This window comes from Borostomias antarcticus, assembly GCF_949987555.1.
Source record: "Borostomias antarcticus genome assembly, chromosome: 24".
NCBI lineage: Eukaryota > Metazoa > Chordata > Actinopteri > Stomiiformes > Stomiidae > Borostomias > Borostomias antarcticus.
The window spans coordinates 11,627,085-11,653,106 of NC_140257.1; the positions used below are offsets into that span (position 1 = coordinate 11,627,085).

General features: G+C 47.0%; 1 protein-coding gene across 1 annotated transcript in view; it reads right to left on the bottom strand.

Moving 5' to 3' along the window:
* egfra (epidermal growth factor receptor a (erythroblastic leukemia viral (v-erb-b) oncogene homolog, avian)) overlaps positions 1 to 26,022 on the bottom strand; it is a gene marked incomplete at both ends in the record, with an annotated part of 32,520 nt that overhangs the window by 1,354 nt on the left and 5,144 nt on the right. Inside the window, 24 exons of the mRNA XM_084458050.1 lie at positions 591 to 758; positions 978 to 1,075; positions 1,249 to 1,395; positions 2,154 to 2,229; positions 2,364 to 2,519; positions 3,258 to 3,443; positions 3,940 to 4,038; positions 4,499 to 4,621; positions 4,717 to 4,861; positions 5,055 to 5,093; positions 5,213 to 5,370; positions 5,669 to 5,759; positions 6,296 to 6,428; positions 6,683 to 6,882; positions 8,220 to 8,307; positions 8,443 to 8,516; positions 8,613 to 8,739; positions 8,826 to 8,942; positions 9,363 to 9,504; positions 9,928 to 10,046; positions 10,132 to 10,200; positions 10,586 to 10,717; positions 11,057 to 11,243; positions 11,695 to 11,846. Of these exons, the coding sequence (XP_084314176.1) occupies positions 591 to 758; positions 978 to 1,075; positions 1,249 to 1,395; positions 2,154 to 2,229; positions 2,364 to 2,519; positions 3,258 to 3,443; positions 3,940 to 4,038; positions 4,499 to 4,621; positions 4,717 to 4,861; positions 5,055 to 5,093; positions 5,213 to 5,370; positions 5,669 to 5,759; positions 6,296 to 6,428; positions 6,683 to 6,882; positions 8,220 to 8,307; positions 8,443 to 8,516; positions 8,613 to 8,739; positions 8,826 to 8,942; positions 9,363 to 9,504; positions 9,928 to 10,046; positions 10,132 to 10,200; positions 10,586 to 10,717; positions 11,057 to 11,243; positions 11,695 to 11,846 (3,026 nt within the window). The remainder of the gene's footprint in view (positions 1 to 590; positions 759 to 977; positions 1,076 to 1,248; positions 1,396 to 2,153; positions 2,230 to 2,363; positions 2,520 to 3,257; positions 3,444 to 3,939; positions 4,039 to 4,498; positions 4,622 to 4,716; positions 4,862 to 5,054; positions 5,094 to 5,212; positions 5,371 to 5,668; positions 5,760 to 6,295; positions 6,429 to 6,682; positions 6,883 to 8,219; positions 8,308 to 8,442; positions 8,517 to 8,612; positions 8,740 to 8,825; positions 8,943 to 9,362; positions 9,505 to 9,927; positions 10,047 to 10,131; positions 10,201 to 10,585; positions 10,718 to 11,056; positions 11,244 to 11,694; positions 11,847 to 26,022) is intronic.

The following is a 26,022-nucleotide window of genomic DNA, read 5'->3' on the forward strand; positions in this document are numbered from 1 at the left end:
AGCGTGGGCGAGGTGGGCCGGGCGGGAGGAAAGAAGATTCCCGGCGGTGACCGTACACCAGGAAGTGGGGGACGGAGGTCGGTCTGGTTCAGGACAGGTACGGCCGCCCACACGCGCGCGCCGAAGGTTCAGTTCAACTCGCTCCATTTCCTCCACAACCCACATAAATATAACCACGACCCGTTTCGCTCAGGTGGCAGCGGCGATTTTGGCGCTGAGCACGCCGAGCGTGTGTCAACATGACACCACAGCCGAAGGGCTGTTGATGGAATTCGAGGATTTGCTCCCAGTAAACATAATTGCCTCATTAAAAGCTTCATTTAAATAGGGAGAAAGCTGAGGTGACATTCCTTTCAGTTGATTCAATGGAATGATCTCATTCTGTCCAGTTCCCGTAATACATTTGAGTCGGATAATTTTATCGTACAGTATGTTAAAAACCCGTACAGTAGCGGTCTGGGTGACTGGTGGGTGTGTTACGACAGCCTAACATGAGGCGAGGTGCTGAGTGTTTCATAATAGCATTCCATAGTGGTGAGGGGCTGAGGGTGTGTGTGTGAGGTGTGTGTGACTGAGTGTGTGTGTCGTACCGCGGAGTGGAGGAGCTGGGTACGGGAGCCGCTGGGGCTGCTGAAGAAGCCGTGCTGGGGCACCAGGTACTCGTCGGCGTCCACGGCGTCCTCCATGTCCTCGCCGCTGATCAGGCTGTGGTAGAACTTGGTGTCCGTGGGGCTGGGCAGGTGCATCCGGTCGTCACCCTGGAAGCGGCCCACACACACACACACACACACACACGCACACACAGGGTTATGCGCAATCTGTACGGCCCTCTGCTGGTGTGCAACGGTATTGGCTACTCCTGATTGGTCGAAATCCCAGGCTACCAATGGACACACACGTCGCGTAGGCCTATAGAAGTGACTGCACCGCTTAAAAATCAGTATCAGCTGGGGCAGCGTAACATTTTTGCGTTTTACCTGAATGACGAGATATCGTGAGGGGTCCCGCGCCATCTTGGAGAACTCGGCTATCAGCTCTCGGAAACGAGGCCTGCTATCCGCATCGATCATCCAGCCTGCGCGGGGGCCACAATAAAAGTCAGGAAAAAACGGCGTTCAATCCTCATAAACCTGCATCGTGCAAGACCCCTCGACATATTTGAATAAAATGAATGATTACAATCGGACGAGCCGGCAACACTATAACAACTGCGCGGGCTAGAATCGACCGTGGTTCCGTCAGACTCACATTTGACCATGATCATGTAGACGTCTATGGTGCAGATAGGCGGCTGCGGCAGTCTCTCCCCCTTCTCCAGGACCCCAGCGATCTCGCTGGCCGGAATACCGTCGTAAGGCTTGGTCCCAAACGTCATCAGCTCCCAGACCGTCACACCTGGGGACAGAAGTTGTAGGCTAGTGATCCGCGCCGGGCTAATTGCCGCGACCGGTTATTCCCTTAACCGGTTAAAGACGACTCCTGGCTTCATTCCACAAGGGACCGATAGAGAGAGAAGGTTCTTTTCTGTGAAAACAACAACGTCGACAACGTTGAGTTGGCCATGTCCGCAGGAGTGGGAGTTGGCAGGCCACTGGCCGCGTTGGAGCTGTTTAAAAGGCAACACCGAAGGGAGGAAGGGAGGAAGCTTGTCGCTGCTGCCAAGGCTCGCTGCTGCTGATGGCTTTAGCTTGTTGAGCGGAAGACATGATCCAACCCAAAGGAACGGGATCTGGAGACCAGCCCACTGAAAGTGTGCGTGCGTGTGTGTATGTGCGTGTGTTTGGGGTGGGGGGGAGGGGTATGTGTCTGTGCATGTGTGTGTGTGTGTGTGTCTGTGTGTATGTGTGTGTGTGTGTGTGTGTGTGTGTATCTGTGTGTGTGTGTGTGTATCTGTGTGTGTGTGTGTGTGTGTGTGTGTGTGTGTGTGTCCTCATTGACAAGCTATTGGCCATCCAGGACTGCCGTAGATGATCTCTTTTATCTGTGCCTATAAACCCCCAGATGCTAGCACTCCGGATATCCTCACAGCATCTGAGCTGCCCAGGCATTCTGCCCTATTCATCCTGGGACTCATACTCACACTTAGATCACTGTAGTCATTTAGTGGTATACAAAAACAAAACATAACACAAAGACGTGATATTCTGACTCACCGTAGCTCCAGACGTCACTCTGGTGAGTGTATGTTCTGTGCAGAATGGACTCGAGCGCCATCCATTTGATCGGTACCTAGAGAAACAGGAGTTAGACAGCACTGCATGACGCACTTCGTCTGCCCGAAAGACTTACTGTAACTGATGACCGACGCAATTTTTGTTCCTAACATATTGGTTGGTGAATATGGGCGCGCCGACTGTACGGACCTTGCCCCCGTCCGCGTGGTACTCCTTCTCGTCCGCGTTGAGGAGCTTGGCCAGACCGAAGTCGGTGATCTTCACGTGCTGCGGGGTCTTCACCAGCACGTTCCTGGCCGCCAGGTCTCGGTGGACCAGGTGACGCTCCTCCAGGTAGTTCATCCCCTGGTGGGTCAGAGGTCAGACAGCTGATGAGCCGACCGGGCCCTTGCTACATGTCACTGTGACCGGATGGGTGTAGGACCTAGGGGGGACGCTGGGGGACGTGTCCCCATCAATATTCAGAGACTACTGAATTGTCCCCAGCAATACAGTCGTTTGGTACACAAACGCTTAACCGATCTCCGATCTAACCGATGCACTGGAAGTGCATTTTATTTTTCAATACAGGACAGTCTCATATTAAAGGCAACAACTTGCCTACCATTGCAAACGCGGCAAGATTTGAGCCATGATGAGGCTCACTCGCCTACTGAATTGCTCAACGTTAGTAAACAAACCAGACATGTAATATTTAGGTACTTCTTTTTTTTTAACCCTATCTGTTGTTATCAATTTGTATGCAGCAGCTGCACATGTGGGCCAAATGCATGATCATCCGTTCAGGAGGTTAAAGAACATCAGCCATCAGGATAATCAGATCTGACTGTAGCTCAAATGTTTTATCTTATATAGTGCAAAAAAGAAAAAATGTTTGTTTGCTTTGTGCGCTCGCATTCTATGTCCCCACCAAAGCTCAAATCAAAAATACGCCCTTGGACCAGACTAAGAGCCACTCCCAGTCCGTAGTGTGTAACTAGGGCCCTGAGTGTTGTCCTGACACCAAACCTGGAAAATGACACTGAACACTATGTGCGGAGGGGAAAAACAAGCTGTAATTAATTCACCAACGCCTGGCCTCACCTTGGCGATCTGCACACACCAGTTGAGCAGGCACTGGGAGCCGATGTTGTCCTTGTTCTCCTTGACGTAGTCCAGCAGGCAGCCGTAGGACATGAGCTGGGTGACCAGCTGTACCGTGGAGGTCAGACAGATTCCCAGCAGGCGACACACATGGGGGTGGTCAACGCTGGCCATGACATAGGCCTCCTACAGCGCGCGCACAGGGAGAGACGCATCAGCAAAAAGGGGTGTTCGAGGGGCCCTGCGTCTTGTGAGCGCCATCACTGTGAATTCTCACACTGCCCACGTTCCCTCTGAACCCTATATTCGCAGAACCACATGTGGCTTGGGTTCCTTGACCTTCTGCAGAGCACCCCCGCCTGGCCTAGAGAACCACCCCCTCCCACGCCAAAGCCTTCAAAGGGTTAATCCCATTTCCTACGCCCCCATGAGCACATGCTCTCTAGAAACACAAGCCGTTTCCCCATTCGAAAGACAAGATGTTATTATTTTCAAATAAAAGACCATGTGTTAAGAATTAGGAGAAACCTGACACTTAAATTGACCATTCTCCGGTAATAATCCTGAGTGGTCACAGTATTATTCTTTTTAACCATGTCAAAATACACTGAGTGCATATGTAGAAATCATATTAGTCTTGATAAATGATACTTGTTTGCATAGTATGACCAAGTAAACTCACATCCAGGATCTCCTTGTTGGCTTTCGGCAATGTGGCCTCTCTTAGAACTTTAATGGCCACTGGGATCTTCACGTCTTCTCCTTCAGGAACCCACAGACCCTGCGTGACACACCTCTTATTGAAAACAAGCTTCAGCAGCAGGAACCAGCACAGAGAAATTCAGTACCTACTGTACAGGGCTAGCGCATACACACACGCACGCACACTCACACGCACGCACACACACACACATACACATGCACATATAGTACAGATACAGTACACATACACACCGAATAATGACATCATTTCTTTAAGTCGTTCTGCTGAAAATACATTTTGTCAGCAGAAAGTGAGAAGGGAGTGTGAGAATCGGCTGATGTGGCGAGTTAAAAATGTGACTGTTAATTGAACAATTGACAACAGATGTAGATGGTTGTGCAGGATGGGGCGTCGGTCTGCGTTCATTCTTTACAACATAAGCTCTGATTTAGCTTGGTCTCGACGGTACAGTATGAGACATATATATATATACAGCACCTCTCGGAAGGAAACTGAAATCGAAATGTGTTTCCCCCACCTTGTAAACGGTGCCGAACGCGCCCGACCCCAGCACTTTGATCTTCTTGAACTCGGTCTCTTTGAGGATGCGAAGCAAAGCCTGGTTAGGCGCCTCGCCGCTCGGCGTCAGCGGCTCCACCAGCTGTGAGGATCGACATGAAAAAGACGTCAGTGCTCCGTGTTCGCCAGGGGGTTCACGGCGGCGCTACCCGGCGTGCCTCGTGCATGACCTCTGACCTCTCTCTCCTGGAGGAGTCTGCGCGTCGTCCTCTTCCTCTTGATGTGGCGCCGGCGCAGCAGCACGAAGACGGAGAGCCCGGCGATGACGGCCGCCAGCATGCCGCCCACCACGCCCGCCGCGATGATGGACAGGCCGGATTGGCTGGATCAGAACCAACCGAAGCCAAGAAGTGAATACGTCACAGTCATAACATAAAGACGTGCGAATGGGGTTGAGAGCGGTGAATGAAATGGAACAAGGACCCAGTTAATGTTGCGTAATACTGCGTTATGCAGCTGTGCCTTATTTCTGAGGTACAAATCGCAGTATAATACCTGTCTTTAGTTCAACTCACCCTTTAGGTGGACAACCTTTCAAACCAGGACCAGAACACCTGTAAACAAATGATATGTGTATCACATATGCTGAGTGTCCCCAAAATACTGTATATTACACATAGTGGTGTAAGTAGTGAAGTCATGTGTGTTGGTGTATAATGTTCGGAAGTGTTACCCTTGGGTGCAGTTCTTGTGGCAAAGCTGGCAGACGTTCATCTTATCAGCGTATTTCCAGATGAAGGTGTCCCCGTCCCCTGGCACGCCTTGCGGGCATCGGGAGACGCAATTTGGGCCGTCCTGGAAGTTGGCACACTGGGTACAGTTGGCAGGACCCTGAGGGGGAGGAGAGGAAGACGATAGCGTTCCGAGTACGGCGCTTGCTCGTTCTAGCGACCATTTTGTAATGAGCAACATGCTGGATGTTTAAAACGCACGTCCTGTTGGCTGGTCTTATTATTCCCACAGGGACGTATGGCATTTAGTGACACACGCATACTGTGCAGAGGCATGTGACAGTAAATTAAAACAGGCATAACACAGGTCTACTGTGACAGAGGGCCCTTATTGGGGATTGCGGGTCTTAAAAGGAGATCTAGCATGCTTCTTTTTTTTTTTAAGGGGACACACGTACAGGAGCAACGCAGGTCTGGGTTCCGTTGAGGGGCAGACACTGAGGGTCACACGCCATACAGATCTGGTTGACCGCGTACTCCCGAGGCTCCCTGTAAACACAACCACACAGCTCAGCCAATAGCCACACAGCAACACAGCTCAGCCAATAGCCACACAAGCAACAGTAGCCACAGCCTTTAACTGCGAAGGGCATTTGATCTCAAACAGTTCCATTTCACAGGGAAATACTTAATCCCTTTTTTATGGAGCAGTAGTTAAATTGTAAGCGCACTGACATTCAATGTTTGACAGACGACTCGCAAAGTTAAACAGCTATGAGCTAGTGCACCATTCCAGTTAAGACTCTCCCCATGACAGGGAGTCACTCCGAAACGTCTCATCATCTAGTCGCAACTCATGAACTACTAAGCGCACTGCTCGTCCAGGGTCATGTCTGGCATGACCCTCAAGGCCCACACACATCATGTAGAATATGCTCACGAATACAAATGTTGAAGCGTTTATTCGGGCATGTCTGGAGAGCAGCCCGGGCTTTTACGACAGCGCGTCAGGTGAACGCATGGCAGCGAGCGCCGGGGGGGGGGGGGGTTGGGCGCAGGTAGGCGGGCGTCCCTCTCGGTCTCACCCCTCGAGGATGTTGCAGGACTCCACGCAGCTCCCCTCGCGGCTGCGGTTCCGGCAGGACAGGCACATGGCGGGGCCCGGCCCCCAGCAGTCGGCCCCGGCACACATGGCGTCGCACGTGTTGTTCAGCAGCGCTGCAACACACACGCACACAAACACACACACACACAAACACACACACACACAAACACACACACACACAAACACACACACTGTATTAGAAAATCCTCTCATTTCCTCTTACTCCTTGACCTACAACTATATATCAAGTGCTATAAAGAAACGCCCATGAAACACTCATAGTACAGTGAGATTAAGAAAATGGCCCTCTGCCATGATACCGAGTGTAACCTTTGTTTTGGTAAACATGCCACCACAGATCATTTACCACAGGCTGCTCTTTTGGCGTTGTTGTCCAGGCGGACGGTTTGGCTGGCGGACTTGAACAGCTGCCTCCAGTGGCCGGCCTTGGCATAGCACAGGCTGGGGTTGTCGGTGATGACCACGTCGCCGTCGCTGATCTCCTTCAGGGAGCGCAGACCCAGGTGCTGGATGCTGAGCTTTGTGACGGCCAGGCTGAACAGGCCCCTTCGGAGGGGACAGGAGGAGGGAGGGAGGAGGTCCAACAGAAGAGACGAAAAATTAAAAGAGAAAAGTGATCAAAATTACAACATTTTAGAAAGAAGTGCAGCATTAGGCAGGGGCGAAATTGTAATCATATCAGTAATGACACATTTAACACACATTTACACACAATTACAATTAAGGTAGACGGTAGCAATTTGACTATTTTTCTAATAGTGTTTTTCCCATATATAAGACTGACAATGTAGCTCATTTTGTATATATAGAGTTCATATGAGTTCACTGTACTCCAATGGCCTCCACAGTCACCAGATCTCAATCCAATAGAGCACCTTTAGGATGTGGTGGAACACGAGAGTCACATCATGGATGTGCAGCCGACAAATCTGCAGCAACTGCGTGATGCTATCATGTCAATATGGACCAAAATCTCAGAGGAATGTTCTCAACACCTTGTTGAATCTATGCCACGAAGAATTAAGGCAGTTCTGAAGGCAAAAGGGGGTCCAACCCGGTACTAGCGAGGTATACCTAATAAAGTAGCCGGTGAGTGTGTATCTAACACATAAAAGAGCACCCTCGACCAGCCTGTTCGCTGTCCGTCCGTCCATTTATCCAGACTTTCCTCAGAGACCGTCGGCCTGACAGCGTTCATATTTGGCACGGGTATCCGCAGGGGTCCCGGACAGACCGTGAGAGGGACGGATTTTTTATTAATTTTGGCTAATTTTAACACAAAATACTGATCCGAGCCACCAGCCAATAGAAACACTGCTCCGAATAAGAACCCCAGCGTTCCAGCTGTCTACTCTCCAATCTGTCCACTCTACTTTGCCTGCAGCAACGAGCTGCAGCTTTGCCCCAAATTAGTGCGTCTGCCCTAACACAATCACTGAACTGTTACCTCACACCAGCTTCAGAATTATTTTTCCGTTGCTCAGCTTTGCCCAACATTGCAAACAATAGCCAAACCATGCAAGCTATCATTCAGATAAGACTTGCCAAACACAACATGTCCACTATGTTCCGACGGGGAGATTCACATATAATGGACTGAATAGCCAATTACTGATCGCTCCAGCGGGTATCAAGACTAGCAGATAAGTTAATTGGATGGACTAAGCTGGAGTGATAGCAGATGTACAGTACTTAATTGGTGTCCATAGTGCTCCAATGGGTAGCTATTATTGCAATAAATATTTAGCGGTATGATTCTCTTGGTGTGTGCTGACAAAGCTCTATAGAGACTTTATTGACACACACCCTGTGTCACTGTTGACAGAGTGCAGCGAAGGCTTAGCCCAGCCTATAAGACGTGGCACCGAGCCACCTGTACCTACCGTTTGGTCCTTCCTCTGATGATCTCCAGGTTCTCAAAGGGACTGAGGGAGGTCATGTGGTCTGGCCAGTTCTGAATCAGCAGGTACCCTGAAAGAATTGTCGTTTCCGAACATTGAGGCAGTGGTATTCTTTGTAAAGATCTAATTTGTGATAGTGAACAGCCCTGGTTCTGCGCTGACAGAACGTGTCTCCCAGGTCGGCCATTCCTGAGGCTGATCTCACCGGTAATCTCTTTCACGGTCTTGAAAACGTCTAGCTTGGCGGGGTCCAGCCTCTGGGTTTTGGTATAATTGTCACTGCAAACGAGAAGAGCAGCGATACCGTCGGTCGTCTTAACACACGTATCTCGAGTGTAAGGTCCATATGGAGGCGTCCGAGTCAACACAACTCACCCATGTATAGTAGTGTAGATAATAGCAATGTTCCCGTGGATTTTGGTGCAGTTTTTGAAGGAGTCAATGTTGCTGGCATTGATCGACAGGATATTGGTCATTTTTCCCACTCCAAGTCCGTTGCAGACTGTAAATGTAACAACGGGAGAGATGAGGCACTAGGAGCTAGGAGGGTGCTGAGCCCGGGCGGTGCGGTTGTGTGCGGACCCTTACCTTTGGGGCACAGCCCATCGCACTTCTTGCACTTCCTGACCCCTCCTTCTTCCACCTCGTAGGTGTCAATGCTGCACGTCCGGACGCACGCTCCGTGGTCCGTCACCACATAGTTATCTGGGCGGAACCATCCAATGACATTGGTTTACTTCATAGTGGATTACTGTACTGTACATAGAGCACTGTATAGTGGATGGAGATACAGTAGTATGGAATGTATGTGTGTATCTACCAAATATCAGGACCTATGAAACTGGAGATTTAAAAAATGCATGACTTGCAGGAAAGGACAGTAAATGTACAGTAGGAATTGGTGAACGGTCAATTATACTGTGTTTTATAAGGCGGCAGTTTAGAAGAGAATGTGGAGTTGTTGCATTAACAGAGCCTGAAATCATTTTCTTGTTCATGTGTTCATGATTAAACTCGTGTGAGCGTCAAACACCCCTATCACACGACCTGAGCGCTGAAAGCCGTATTACTGAAAACATATTTGTAGCTGTATTTTAGTCTTTCTTTCGCGTCCTGGGGTCTTACGCGGGCAGCTCTTGACGCAGGTGGCCCCGAAGTTGTACTTCCCGTCGGGGTTGGGGACGACCAGGTGCTGGTTGCGGTCGTAGAGGATGAGGGGGGGGCAGGTGTCCTTGCACGTCCCGTCGTCTTGGAAGTCTCTGCAGGCCTGCGGAACAAACAACAGCCCCTCAGGACCGGCAGACCCAACTCGCCCGCGGACCACAACACAGCCCCTCGCTAATGATAACAGCGCATTCCTCCGACACTCCCCCAGCCCAGACAGCTGGGAGGGCCGGCCCGGCACGACGGCCGCTGCCCAGAGCGAGGTTTAATCAGTCACGCAATATCTCACTGGAGGCCGGGGCGAAACAATGTGGTTTTGATCATTCAACTGATGTAAGACAGAAAAAAAGGTTGGGTGTGTGATTACTCAAGAGAAACATTGTGGAAAGGTGCGAAACAAGAACTCCGTACAAAGCAACAGAGTACAGCTAACCCCAATAACATTGCATCATAACACCCCCCCCATCCTCCCCCCCTGTCGTGACCTCTGACCCTAGGTGAGGCCGGCGGTGGGGGTCCTTCTCACCAGACAGTCGGTGGGCCGGGGTCCGGTGCAGCCGGCGGCGCAGTGTTCGTTGCAGCAGTCGCTGGGCGAGGGGCCCTTGCACCTCTTGGAGCACTGCTCAGCGCAGTTCAGCTTGGTCACTGCGAGAGGAAAGGCGGTCACCATCGCAGTCGGACACCGCTGTCGGTACTCTCTGATTATACGCTGTGATGCATTAGTACTTACATGTCTGGCAGTTCTCTGGACCGGGCCCCCAACATGAACCGTTGACACAGCTTGAATCACACTTTTTACCTGTCAAAGAAATCGGTAAATTAGGGCTTGAGCACACCGTGCTTTCACAATGTTTCTATAAACCGGTGCGTAAGAGAAAGTATAAGACTTGCGTATAAAAAGGAAGGGTCCCGTACACTGTTCTAGCTGTCAAAAAAAAACATCTTTATTGGCTCTTTGTAACTTTGTAAAACTTGAAGAAGGTCTTGTGGACCGAAACGTTGTTTTTTGTGCCTATTAGAGCCAATAAAGGTGTTTTTTGCCAGCTAGAACAGTGTGCGGGACCCTTCCTTTTTATACCTGTCAAAGAAAACATGACAAAGAGCCACACAAGACTGCATTATAGGACTACAATGACAGTGCATTCATCCGTATTGTTTTATTTGTAGAATAATATGATCCTTACAGAGTGGGTTGTTGCTGTGCTCAGGAAGTGTCATGTTGGGTTTTTTGTCACCGTTCACAATGTCAAGCCACTGGATCGTCTCAACGTTGCACAGCTGGTTGCCTGAGAACTTCACTCCTCCTTTGATGATTTCTGCAAAACAGATCAGACAACTTAACAAAGTAGCCTCCTTCTTCAAATCTTATATTGTAGGACATAGAGCTACTACAGACCATGTGACACAACTGTAAAAAACTAAAACTAAACTCGAAATGGGGCTCTGGAGCACAGAGCTCCGCCCATGAATGCATTTCGTGGCTCGGTGTGCGTGTGCATGTGTGTGTGATGCATTCAATGTAGATAGTCAAGTGTACTACTAAGTTTACTATGCTATTACTACTGTAGGCAAGGCATATAAGCCTACGCCACTATCACAATGCTACTATGCAAGGCATATAAGCCTGGACCTGAGGCCTGGACCTGAGGACTGACCTGTCAGGCTGGTCAGAGGAAGTTCATTGGTGGCCAAACCCAGGGATCTGTTATAGTTGAGCACCACAGCCAGAGCGAAGCCTCCATCGTAGAGAGAATGGCCTCGTATGATGCGGAGGTTCTCCAGGGGAATCCTGGGTGCCGTGTTCAGGGCAATCAGAACATAACCGTTCACTTCCTGTATAGACTGTGGAGAAGCAAGGAAAACATGGCCAAGGTCAAGGTGTGTAAATGGTGAATTGTAAATGGACTGCACTTATATAGCGCTTTTCCACCTTAGCGGCTTGTGTGTGTGTGTGTGTGTGTGTGTGTGTGTGTGTGTGTGTGTGTGTGTGTGTGTGTGTGTGTGTGTGTGTGTGTGTGTGTGTGTGTGCGTTTGTCTGTGTGAACACATAGGGTTTCAACTGGTGCGCTGCAAACCCATTACAGCAATCATCAGCATGAGCTCAGTCTGGGTTCCTCTGAACCGTAGGGTCCACATTATGATGAGCCTACAAGTTACTCTAGACGCTCCTGCTGTCGGAGTGACTTTGGACCACATCCGCAGGTTCAAATGAGCTGGCTCGATCCTTTTAACAGCTGTGGCGGCCGTGTGCTTTTTCGCCCCGGCGAAGTTTTCCGCAGTGCACGTTTCTTACCCTGAGGAAAGACAGGTCATGGTGCTCCTCCATGTGGGTGACCTCCAGGTTGTCCAGGACCACCGTGCAGTTGCTGTAGGTCTTCACCATGTTGAGGTAGTGGTCCTCCTTGGACCCCAGCAGGTTGAACTTGTTGGTGATGCCCTGGCACACTGTGGGAGAGCAATGTGGAGATGGTAAGTATGGATGGTTCTTTCTTTTTTTTTTAACTATAGTGAGCAAACCCAGTCTTCCATTCTTCTTTCAAGTCTGTATGGGCCTCATCCATGTTCTTTGGGGCGTGAAGGGGATTTTCGTTTGAGTTCTCTCTGCACAGTCATCATTTGCAGATCTGGATTACATCTAGAATTGGAACCAATTCCCCACACAACACGAGTGCTTATTCACGAGTCAAAGTGAGCCTTGGGTTGTATTTATCTTGGCACAGAACAGAATCTTTCCAGTTCTGTTCAGGGTAGTTAAAACAAATGCCTCTCTAGGCAATGTTGATTCTTAGGTTCTGCATTATTATTATTCATACAGTCTATGTGATTGGGCTGGCTATTATGTAGTTCACTAATCAACCTGCCATAGGGAACAATGGCATCATTCAAAGTGTGTATAAGAGAATAACCACACACATATTCTGAGGTTTCACATTGCAGTGACTTCCAGCACTTGAGGATATAAATGCCTGTGTAATCGTCCCACCATACCACAATTGTGCTGACTTTTTTTGACACAAATGAAGTGTCTGGGCTCTAGGGAGTGTTGAGACATATAGGCCTATTCACTCCTTCTGCCATGAACAAAGGAGTCTCCTGGGAGAATGATAACATGCTTCTGATAAAAGGTTGATAACTTAGGAGAATGCAAAGTAGTTATTATGAATACTGGCCTTCATTCTTCATTCTGTCCCCCGAGCAGATGAAACATTAGCCTACCTTGTGAAACAGGTCCCGACTGATACTGTGAATCAGCAGGGAAACTCTCTCTCTCTCTCTTTCTCTTTCTCTCTCTCTCTCTCTCTCTCTCTCTCTCTCTCTCTCTCTCTCTCTCGGTTTTGTGTACAGCAACACACCAACCAAATGCACTACAAGCAGAACAAATCAAGTGTGTATTAAAATGCACTTGTCCGAAAGGTGACCTCTCAGAAAAGGTGAATTTTGAGGGTTCTTTAAAGAATTCTTCCCTCCTTTTCTGGTAAAGTTGCTATGTTAACGGTTATGGAGTTTTGGGGTATGCATTCCTTGACATGCCTGCTCATGACAGCTAAAGCCACAGAGAGCTTTAAAACAAAGTCTCAGCAGAAGACACACCTAACTAACAATGCGTACAATACACATTATCCTCTCTTGATTGGAATAAAGGGCAAAAAAACAGAATAATCCCTTGCCCGAAATACTACTAAGACCACCTGGGACGATGCCAGACGATGTCTTAGATCATCAGTGAACTCAATAAAAGGGCGCAAGTGTGAGATGATTGTAGAGGTAAGCTGTTGGAACCCTGTTACCATGACCACTGGAGCTGAGGACCGTCAGCGGGCCTTAGGGAGGGAACAGCTGTCTTGCTCCGAGAAGCCCAATCTCGTCCTCATTAGCTTCCCCCCTGAGGGAATCCCCTGTCATGAACCCTAACTGTCCGGTGGCTTTGCGAGGAGGCCGTGTGAAATATAATGAGCTCTAACTACTAACGTTACTCTGTGATGAAGACCGTGAACTTCAATGGACTAACGGTCATCATCGCAATCTGTCCATTTCTGCTATTTGGACAAACGCCATCTTTCATTTGACATGATGATATCATAGATCACTGTAGGGTTATCATATCGTTAGGATTTATTTGGGTTTGCTTGCCATGTCAAGTCAAGTTCTTTTGCAATACACAACAGCAGTGTGTTATGGTGCAGTGATAAATCAGATCGGCTTCCCTATTCCCTGGCACAAACTGTAGGCTACTACTGTAAACTGTATACTGAAAGATGAACAAAGATTAACCAGCCTTCCCTCCACCTGAGGGAAGCTGGCGTCATAGATGGAACAGCATGAAAGAAAGAAAAATAAAAAATCACCAGCAGTTGTGCAAGCCACAGTAAACACCCTCCTGTATACACCTGCTGGCTCCACCAGCAGCTTATTGGCCAACCCAGCTGGTGCTCTCCATGACCTGATATCACATCGCTATAAAGACACTTCCTCATCTTCCCACCAGCAAGGACGAAAAACTCATTATGTCCTAGGAGGTCAGAATAACAATAATACAGCAAGCTGTCGTTGAATAATCATAGTTTTATAATGAATACCAGATACTGTAATAAGGAATAACAGCTTTTAGTTTGAGGCCCAATCATCGGACTCTGAAAGCTATTAAAATGCGTTTGACATACCGTAGCTCTAGTTGTAAATCATGATATCAATTTTCAATGTGATATCTGCAGAACAAGAACCCACTAGTCTGAGGAGAACCTGAATGGAAACTACAACTCAAGGTTGGAACACACTTTTTCCATAGCACCTGGTAGAGCTTTGAGTCATCACAAAAGTAACACAAGCTAAAATACAGAGAAGTGTTTAGAGAGAGAGAGAGAGAGATATCGTAAAAGCTTTTCTGATTGCTTCACTTCCTCCAGCTGTGATGGCATCACTTATGTCCAGGAGCTAAGGAGGAGCAATATAAGGAGTGACACAATCTTTTTCACAGCCTATTATACCTGTGTGTGTGTGTGTGTGTGTGTGTGTGTGTGTGTGTGTGTGTGTGTGTGTGTGTGTGTGTGTGTGTGCATGCGCCGTGCGTGCGTGCATGTGCGCGTGTGTGTGCGTGTTTACTGTACGCAAGCGAGCCAGCATGTGTGTATACACAGTATGTGCACGTGTATGTTTGTTAATGTGTGTGAGTGTGTGTGTGTGTGTGTGTACAGTACTGTATGAGTATGCTTGCGTGCCAGTGTGTGTGTGACCTAGAGACCGTGTGGGAGCGAGTGACCTAATCAGGGGGTTGGGTGGCACCCAAAGGCCCAGGTGAACAGGACATTCTCTGGAGCGTGGTGTACCCAGCCACCTCCAGACCACTCACAGGCTTAAGAAAACAGATCATTAATCATCTCAGCTGGCTGCAGTCTGCGGTTGTAAAGCACTCGTTTGATGTTTACTTGTGTCGAAAGTGGAAGGGTAGCGATGGTACATTTCGGTTTCTTCAGGCTATCCTTTTTCTAAATTGTAGTCTTATAAGAATTGTGTACTGTAATATAGGAGAAGCCACGTCGGGCCTTTTATTTAATACACAGCAGTGACGTTTCACCAAAGTTCAACCCCACACTGGAGAATACAGTAACCTTCAGCATGTTGGCAGAGCTTGTACAACTGGCACTGGTGCAGACTCATTATGATTGAAAGCCCATTCTACGGGGAACAAGAGAAATGACCCAGCATTGTCCCCTTCCTCTCATTCACTACCTGCAATTCAGTTATACCTCGTGCCCGGAGTCCGCTGATTACATTATTGGAAACTCTATTCATGACTAAAGGGAAGTGGCTTCTGTTAATTGATATTCCTGTTAGTTTCTTCTTGAGTCCCAAACACCACGTGAAGCATATTGTGTCTCTTCAAAACGAATCGAGGTAAAACTCCTCTTGGTATTAATGTCTGCAATTACGCAGCACACTTTACCTCATAAATTGTGAGATCGGAGTTAAACAAGAAACCTCAGTGCCAAATAGGATCGTCTGTCTATACATTATAGTCCAAGACAACCTACTTCTGTTCTGAGGCAGAAATAAAACAGATGCTTTGTGTAGCAGCACTGCTTTCCTTGGCCCCTGTACAAAGTGTGGACTCCTTGGGGTGCCTTTGCCTCATGTTTCCAGACCCCGAGGTTTCATGGAAGCATAAATCTCCGAGGCCCACTATCAGTGAGTGAAGAAAATAAAGGACTTCCTCAATTCTTCCTGTGCATGGAGCACGCACTTCCTCCTCCTCCACATCTCTGGTTGGGGAGTGGGTGAAGGATCCACCACACGATTCCAAAGAGAATACTTTGGTATACTAATGCAATGAACACACACACAACAGGTAAATGTCAAAAAACTAAAACTGCATTCAATATTGCAGTGCGTATGAGCATGAATGGGCCTACAATGCAGTTTAAGAACACTACTGATATCCTGTTCTTTGTACCAGAAGGTCAGAGGAAGAGGCCATTTTCCTTTGCGTGGGGTGATGCATCAATCCCTTTGAGAAAACATCTTGGGGCGTCTCAAAAGAAGAAAAACACTAACAAGGGGTGGAGGATATCCCCCCTGAATATTTCAGAATGGAGGCGACATCATTGGCCCTCTGACATCTCCGGAAGTTCTTCTCTGCATGGGGTCAGTCAGTCAGTTAGTCAGTCAGTCAGAGACTACTGAGCTACAGTGCAGCAATGCTAGCCCAGATGCTAGTTGTCTCTAGGGAGGGGCTGTGGGGGCCAGAAGAATGTTCTAGACATGAGCTAGCTAAAATAGAGAGGAAGGAAGGTGGTTTAGCCAATCCAGATGTTGAAGAGCCACTTGCGCCTCAGGCTGTTTCAAACTAGAGAGATGGACGTTTGCTCGGCCTGCAGAGTTACAGAAGACAAAGTGTGCTGTGTGGAGACCAAGCCATTACCAGTACATGAATGATGATACAGAAGTATTTATCTGGAAAAAAGACAAAATCTTCTCTGGTCACAAAACTCACTCCTCCACCTAATGTCAGAGGTTTTGCAGTGAAGAACCTTTTAAAGAATATAGGTTTTCTTGCTGGTTTAGAGGCCCTCAAAACTCAAAGACACTAAATAAAGACCAAAAAGGCAAATGTTTACTTCTTTCCTAGATGGTGTTTTCTAACGGCCTTTGAGACACTCCAGATATCCGTAGCTGGGGCATCATATGTTTATTCTGAGACCCTGTGTTGGATTGACGGTTGAAGTTCCTTGCAAACACACAGGAATAGACTCAGCACACCCAGCATTTCTCATAAGCTGCAACTATAACTACCGCCGCCCTCAGATCCATCTGTCCTAAAACATTCTTCTGTTTGGTTATTTAGCAGGCACTTTTATCCAAAGCGACTGGGTTTAAGTGCCTTGCTTAAGGGCACAATGGTAAACAATGATAAGCAAAGACTGTGAAGTGGCCTGGCCTTCCAGCCACTGGTCAGGTGCTCTCACCACGGGGTCTACCCAGCGGGGATCTGTATCCAGCTTTTTGGGGGAGACATTTACATAGAAATTTTGCAAGAGTATTTTTTGGGGGGGACATCTTCCTACGCGGCTGTATGGTCATTTGAATGCCACTACCCCAATCTAAATATTGGTGGGGGGACAATTTTAATGATCTCAAATATTGGGGGGGACATGTCCCCCCTGACCCCCCCAGGATCCCCACCCCTGGGTCTACCTACCTACCGGCCTCTAACAGTGTGAGGGCTTGTCGTGGATAAATCATGTCATCAGACAAAAGAAAAGCTATATTTTAAACTCTTACAACTTCCCTCCTTATTCATCTAAACTATGAATGAGAGAGCATCAATGACTGCACACACAAAAAACATGTGTGGTTTGTTGCACATAGTTTTCTTCATTCTCACTATCTCCAGGGAGAGAATGCATTCATCCTATGAAATACGCTACCACCCTCCCCATCCCCCCACCACCCACACACACACACCACCATTCCCCCAAAACTCCCAAAGCCCTTCTCATTAAACGTAATAATCCTCCCCTAAAACTCTCAACATACTACCCACTTCCTCCTTAAAAGTCCAGACATTCTCCCCATTGTACCCCTTCCAGGCTCTCAGACTTGACCTCCCCCCTCCCTCCCCCCCGCGCTCCACCGCTAACCCTACACTCCCCTTCAATCCCACAGGAAGTGGGAGAGGAGAGAGGACGAGGGAGTAGACGCAAACTCACTCGCCGCTGGTCCCCCCCCCCCCTCCCCACTCCTCCGCCCTCACCAACCGACTTTCTATGTTTTTGAGTCATGCCTGGAAGAGAAGAAGAAGAAGAAGAGAGAGAGAGAGAAAAAAAACACGGGCCGAAAGAACCCACACATTTCACACATCATTCCAGCAGGAAACAAAACAGCGTGCGTGTGCCGGGAATCCCCCTATTGGCTGTAACGTTCCCGAGCACGTCGCGGGTCGGGGCATAGCAACACAGAGGAGCACAAAGGCAGGTGATCTTTCCCGAGTCCAGTCCTCCTCCCAACGCTTAACAGAGCAGACAAGGGCCCCTCCGACGAGACCTATAGGCCTACGTTCAGATAGTCTCGCGATACCAGACTTTGAAGGTCTCCGCGCAGTGTTTAGCGTCTTAACGCTCAGGCAATTCGTGTGATATCGGGGAACGAGAACGCTTCACATTCTGGAAACGGCTCTCCAAATGTGAACTGACTTTTGCCTGCCGCTACAAAAACCAGTACAGCATTCCTTCTGGGTTCCTGCCAACTAACTCTGTACGGCCTTAGTCATCCTTTCTCTCTGGGCTCGTCTGGAACTCACTTTAGCTCCACAAAGAGACCCCATAAAAAGGCACGGGACTGAGGTTTTGCGTTAGCAAGCTGCATTCTGTTACTCAGACCCGTTACTCACCGTTTCTCTCTCTCTCCCTGGGTTACGCATTACTATGTAGAGAGGGCCTCTCTCTCAACCAGTGATGAATAGTTTCCTCCTCATTCACACACTGGTTCAGAGGGGAGGACTGAGGGGTCTCGGCACACAGAGCCGAGAAGCCGACGGAATTAATGACACCGTGAAGGGGGATTTAGTTACATTTTGTCTTGTACTTCTCCAAAACCGTGACCGATTCCATTTCCACGGTGAAGCTCAACAGAATTCAGTTATGACTTGTAGATGACACATCAAACTGAAATGCCGAAAATTTGATGGGGGTAACTAGAGCTTGAGCCCGGGGTATAATGAGCGCATGGGAATAGTGTTCTTTAAGGAAATTTTCAGCATTTTGAAAACAACCCCTTCTCCGCTTATTGTGTGAACAACAGGCCGCCTGACAGAAAAACATTTTCCTCAGAAACCGCTCTCCAGACAGGACAGATCGGATTGCGTGTATTGTTAGAATGTGGGCCGTCGTCCTGTCATCCTCCTCCTGACATAAGCAGACTTATTACACATGGTGGTAAAGCCCGAAAACAATACCTTATGTTGTCTGAAGCTATGATGACTGCGGAGAGACGGTTGTTTTAAAGCCGCCCCCACAGCGGGGACAAAGCGGAGGCTCTGCCAGGGACCTCTGGCCAGCGTCGCCTTGCGTCACTCATCAATGATATCAGGCTTGGCGGACCAGTCTCCTTTTCCCACTATCTGGTAAACTGCTGAAGACAAGGGCTTTGACTCTGGGGCAGTGTGTGAGGGAGTACACACACACACACACACACACACACAAACACACACACACACACACACACACACACACACACACACACACACACACACACACACACAGACACAGACCACTTCAAAGAGTGGATACTGTGGTCAACCACCAAGGTCCAAGTTGACAAAACCACATTGCTTCCTCTTACTGTAGGAAGACCTTTTACTTGAAGGCTAATCGTCAAACAAAAAAGTATTTTATTTGAACTCATCACACGCATATTGTGTAGGAGTAATATTGTTGCACAGTCTTTATCTCTGCTGTCTTTTTGTCATCCAAATTGAAGCCAATTACCTCAAACAGCAGAGCCAGCGTCAGCAGCAGCAGCACACATGAAGCCCTCATTGCATGCTGACTACTCTCAGACACATGTGAGTTTTGGATGAAACTCACTATATTAAATCATGTTTCCTTTGAAAATGTTTTGATTTCTTTCTATTTCCATTGCTTTTTCAGTTACACTAACGGCAGCCAAAGCAGAATTAGAAATATGATACAAGAGAAGGCGACCAGGGCACCCTTGTAGCCTGGTGGAAAAAAGTTGAAAAGCCTTTATTCCATGGCTAATGCAAAGCATAATCTTTTTTAAAGGCTTTTTTTTAGCTTTTTCCACGACAAGAGTGCCTTCTTTTGTATCATGTGATGTAGCCTATTGTATCACCCATAGACCAAAGAGCACCTTGTGTGGATTTTGACTTAGGCTACATTACCAAAAATATGTGCGCCTCTCTCCACTTCCACAAAATGAGAAATAATCAGGGAAATCTCATATAATTTCAAATCTGGAAACTTAATAGAAATATTGTCTAAAAACTTCAAATCACCCCCTCAAGACAGGCAGTTGAAAATACAGAGGTGAGAAATATCACATATCCAGTGAGTGTTCCCCACTGGCTGCCTGTGGAAATGGTTGTTCCACATTCCTCAAATACCTTACGCTTTACTATTTGACTGTCCATTGACCCTTAAACCAATTAAGCTTATTTTAATCTCTGAGGCAATATTCTGCATGGGTGATTATGAGATAACACTGTGTCTATACCAAAACAAGCATCTACAAACCTCTGTATGTCTGTATGGACAGTATAGTATGTCTCCAGCATGATTATCTCGAGAACCAGACACTGTATGAAGTTGACATTTGGCAGATGTATTGCTCAGAACCCAATGAAGTGCAGTGTGGAGTGTGAAGTTGTTTGGATCTGCTCTCTGATCTCTGATCCAACTTCTCAAAAAAGTTGGAAAAAATCTGCCCATTTTGGCACATTCCAAACATGGGCACTAGGACCCAGAGCGGTTCTCGAGAAAGCTGCTTTAGCTAGTGGTAGCTAAGTGGGTACAGTAAGCTGTTTATTTGATACAGTTTATTGCAAGGAAACCTGGGTAACAGACATGATATAGATATTAACTTACATGTTATTGTATACAAGTAGCGAATTGCGCTTATGCTACTAACAAAGCTAACAAAGCTGATTTTTGCCTGAAAAAATCCTGTATGGTCGAAACGTTGCTCAGCTCATTGATTAACTATTGGGAGCTATTATCCAGTATGCGGATATCCTTCTCATCTTAGATTCCTCCTATCTAGCAAAGCTATTTCATGCTGAAAAGTGGAGATAATTTCAGCAACATTTCAGGCCTCCAAACAATATGCAGTATTAATATCATGCAATGTACAGTATGGCTAATGCTTGGTAATGCAGGGTTGTGTTGTTTTCTGTGGAGAAGCTATGAGAGGACCTAGCCTCGCTACACGAAACAGGAAGCAAGCTTGTGAGATCAGCATGGTTGTAAGAGGCTAGAGAGGAGCAGTAACATCCTGTTGAGGTAAAAGCATTTAAAATCCTTGTCGTTTAGAGCGCTCTGGCACCCATTATGACAACATCTCATTGTTAAGTTGTCCTACTGAGAACCTGACAGGAAATTCATTTTGACTGCTTTCGGTGCAATAAAGTACTGTCCAGCGAGCCTCTTGCACAGACTTCAACAATCACAGATCAAACTGTGATGCAGTCGTTGGCCAGCCCGATATCAGTGAGCAATGTCCTCCCAGCTATAAAAAAGTAGGATAAAAAAGATTTTTGACAGGGATGATGAGATTCCTCTGTGCTGATGTAAGCTTGCAAAAGGCTGGACTGGAGTGAGACAGTGAGGACTGACATCTTCTTTTCCTCATCTCGCGCCCTGTCATGCCTGCGTTGTCTGCTACCCTGTCATCATGTCTGTAACTCATACAGGGCTGTGTCTTGTCAGGTGGAATGCCTGTAATTTCCTCCTCGGTCACATCAAGCATGCGGCTGCCTGAGAGAGAATGGTTCGTCAGTCTCCTCCATTTTATTCAGGCCTCTTTGGGGTTTTAAAGAAAAACAAGCCCATGGATGAAATGTTGTCAGAGCAACAGATTTATAAACCATTTCATTTCCAGGCGGGTTTCCCGTTTGGGGATTGGCCTACGATACAGTTCATTAAAGTGACGCACATGTTGGTATTTTGGCCCTGCACTCCTCCACGCTGGGATTTGAAATGATTCAGTGACCTTTGGGTCAAAATGCAGCTTTGATATGAGCGTTTTTTCTTGTGAACCGCTTCCAAATGGCCGCCCTTTTTGTAGACAGTCTCCATTTTTAGGCAGCCAGTCTAAGTATTTGGACAGATGGAAATAATGTCCAATATACTGTGCAGTCATGTTTTATGCTTGGTTGCATTTCCTTTGCATTCAATGACTGCTTTAAGTCTGCAAACCACAGACACATACTGAGACACGTAACTGAGAGTTATCTCATGAAGTGCTGTCTAATGAGTGCTGAAGTGTTGTCTGATGAGTTTGGAGGCCTCTGTTGAAACTGAACAGACAAGAGGTCGAATTACACTTCAAAACGTATCGCGCCGCTTCCATGACCAACTATCGTCAATAGAGATCAGTTCCACTGCCAACCATAATAAAGCCAGAACACTATTGCTGTCATGTTTTGTAGATGAGCTGGCACAGTATGCTTTTGATGGGCAGCTCCTTATTGTCACCACACACACACACACACACACACAGGCATTTACAGTACATGTAGGGTCGCCGATGAAATGTTCAGTGCACTTAACCCATCTCATCGTCCTTTCCCCAAGGGCAGTCGGGAGCAGACAGAAAGCAGCGCGCAGGGGACGCGCCCCGGGGACCAACCAAGCGCTCCTGTCCGTCTTCACCAGGGACGGACAGCGTTAGCGATCCGTTTCTTCTGCATGTGAGGTGACACAGCACTAGGTGCTGCGCCACTGTGCCGCACGTGAGCCATTTTTGGGGTTCAGTCTCTTGCTCAAGGACACTGCGGCACACACCGGAGCTGGGATTGAACCTTGTGATCACCAGCCGACCGCCCTACCAGGGCTTACAAGTGGCCTGCGTCTCAGACCTTCTGCTGCTCTAGTTTTGTACATCAGGTAGTTTATGCCTCGGCGCTGTCTACATCCTGGAGTGTTCCTGATCTGTGGTTTATTTTGTTCCGACCACAATTTAAAGCCTTCATACCGGTCTCCCTGGAGGTATGAGTTTAGCTGTGCTGATCTGACCAGAGCTATATTTCTTTTTAGTTATTAGCAGTTTATTTTGGCATGCCTAATGCTTTGCCTTATATGTCTGATTAATTTATTCAGATTTCTCTCAACCTAATAATGACCAGTTTTACTCGCACTGACATTGTTTTGGTCCTCATGTTGTCAGACACCGACAGCAGCCTAGACACATATAAAGCCTAGATTCAAGCCTAGACATTGATGACTCTCTTTTGCATGCTGAAACGACGCAAACAAACACACCTTCCCAAAAGAAAACAGCTTTGATGCCAAGTGTTCAATACTGCAATAGGGGAGCTAACAGCCTGCTGTCACTCAACAGTTCACCAGATAATATTCTTAAATTCCTATGTCTGCAGTGTACACTATCTATATTGTCACTATATCACAAATTTACAGTATAGTGGTAGAGCACAGAGCCAAAATAACAGAAATGTATCCTCTATGCAGGATGAGGTGTTGGCCTACTGTTAAGACACTGGGATCTGTCTCCACTCATTAAGCAACTGTACCCACAGGACAGGTCCAGTAAATGCCCAGATGAAGCAACTGGATGAAGACGATGGATCCCGAAATCCATATACTGTGTCATTATCATGCCCAGACACAGAGGCATGCTAGACACACACATTCAGGATCGGGTGGCCTTCCTATAACACATATTGACTCATTTTTCTGTGGTTCTCTGTTGTCCTTAAATTAATGTCAGTGATGTGCTTTGTTGCTCTCTGCTCCATAAATATCAGTCAAGAAACTGCCCTTTCTCCTCATTGTTGACACAGGGTTAAATAGCAATGTCACCAAAGTCATGTCTACACAGCACAATCACGCCAGAGGACACAGATAAGCCTGTGTCAAAGCAGACGGCAAAGAATAAAGAAGCTTTTGTCAAGAGGGTTGCGGTTTCCACAGAGACGGGGCTGTGCATCCAGGGCTGGTCTTCTATAGAGCAGAGTAGCTGCATGCACAGGCAATTATCTCTCTCTCTCGCCCCCTTTCTCTTTTATGTCTGCCGTACGTATAGGGACTTGACTTAGCGGAGCGTGTTGACTAGGAGTCGGGCTAATCGCCTCAACAGCACACAAGACTTAGCCGGTGCCTCTTGCTTTCACCTCCCCTATAAACACGGGGCTGTTTACAACTGTGGGACGGAGAGTTTTCGACTGAGCAAACCTAGAGGGTAGGATCATCATTACAGGTGTCAGCTAACAGAGCCCTGTCTAGTCTGTCAGTCTACACCCTTTTCATGGTGCCATGCTTCAATGGTGATTTCTTGGCTGGGACCGCCGGGTAAAAAAAAACCATTATAGTTGGCAGGCCGAAGAGTTACCAAAATGTCTTTTCTCTCTTGTACATTTCGCAGGGGCAGACCGTGAGGTTTGGGCTGAGGGTTTTCCACTGCGGAGCGGCCCTGGCCTTGCAAAGGGCACAATCAGTTTCCACTTGAGACAGAAGTGCTCATTTAGACCAAACAAAGACAGCTCTTTTGTGCACACAGTTAAATCCTATGGACTATAGCTCTGATGTAGTGTAGTGTAGATAATAATGGTGTTGTACTGTATAGAGACCGTGATCAACATTCTACTGTACCACACCCACTCAAACGGATCATGGCATCATGGTGAAAGAAACGACAAGCACAAGTGTTGAAAACACACTGGCATGCCTAAGCAGGCTTGCTGTAGACTCGTGTGTTTGTTTAGTTTGTTAAGCCTTAAGTCTTTTTCCAACCTCTGTCATTAGTTTATCTGCGGTAGCTATAAGAGTAAGGCAGGTTTTTATTCAGGGTTTTATTGAATGTTGCCATGTTGGTCCTGAAATGAATCCTGCTCAGTCATGTTGAGATCTAGTTTGCTGATGTTATGATGAAAGATCTCCTGTATATTTTCGTTTGACAGCAAGCCGACAAATCAGGGAGTGAACATATCATAGATTTAATACATCATAACAAATAAAGTATCTGCCATCAGGGAAAAATCTCTGTTCTGAACACGAACTGATGCTGTAAGCTACCCTAAAAAGTACATGTCCTGGCAAATAGTCATGCACTGTACTGTCAGAATCATTTTCACAGTGTGAGTTGGAAAGGCATTCTAGATTTACAGGGTATAAACTTTCTGAATCAATATCCTGGATCTCGAATAAGGAGAATTCATTTCTTTATAAAAGTGGATAAATTAATTATAATGGAGGACCCAACACAAATATCTGACAGAGATTAAAAACAGCACCTCATTTATCAGACCAATGAACAGCACAGGAAGAACCTAAAAGCAAGGAAAGCAAGCTAAGTCGATAAAGCCACCACCCTTAAACCAGCATTGTGGAGGCATCTATTGTTCTCTTCCCAATGGGGGATTCCTCTTTTTCACAAGCTCTTCCAAACATTGTTCCGCTGGAGAACCCAAGAGTAAAGCAAAGGTTGCTACAGAAGATGCCACGCCTTTCAGGAGGAGAAACATATACAGGACGTAGATTCACAGATACGAATATTGTGAAAGTTGCCGAAATAAGTCTACGATAGGCTGTGTTGGAAAAGAAAACTCCCAGATCAAATATCACAGATCTGACCCGTCTTTCCGATGTTTGTTTGTGTATTGTTGTCTGTCCTGTTTTGCTTCTTATTCTGCTATGTGTCAATAGGCTGTATTGACACATCATACTTGGAATCGTGTCCTTTTACACGTACAGCCTACCTGACTCGAGGTAGTGTTGCAATCACACACACAGTAGCATTACAAAATCAAATAGGCATAACATTCAGTGTTTCACATTTTAAAAGACTTGTTTATTGATCATTTTGTTGGAAGCAAATAACCGGTTTACCGAGGAGCTCCACCGTAGTAAGGAGTCACAGGGCCAGAGGAAAGGACCGTCATCGCCATCTTTAACTACCTACTGTTTTTACAGCCATTTTAGAGCCCTCAGTCTATACAAAACAACCAAAGTATGAGGGAATCAATTATCTCTGACATACTAAACTCTTTTTTTTTCCAATTAGCTGACATCAGTAGCTCATGACTCTTGTTAGCACACGAAGCTCCAGCCTGCACTCAAACAACATCTGCCACTGTTTGTGTCGTTATTGCTGTTCAATATTTGCAAAGCTACAGTATGTGCTGTTGTGTTGTATATAATTTAGATTTTCAAGAAGTTGTAATATGTATCCTATATGCAGCCTATATTACACACACACACACACGCGTACACACACACACACACACAAACACAAACACAAACATACACATATATATAACAGTCGGTCACATCTTCAATCAATCATTTATAAAGGCAATCACGCCTCTATAAAAGGTGCCACTATTTTTCTTATGGATGCAAAAAGGATGAGTTATAGCATAGTGCCTGTATCT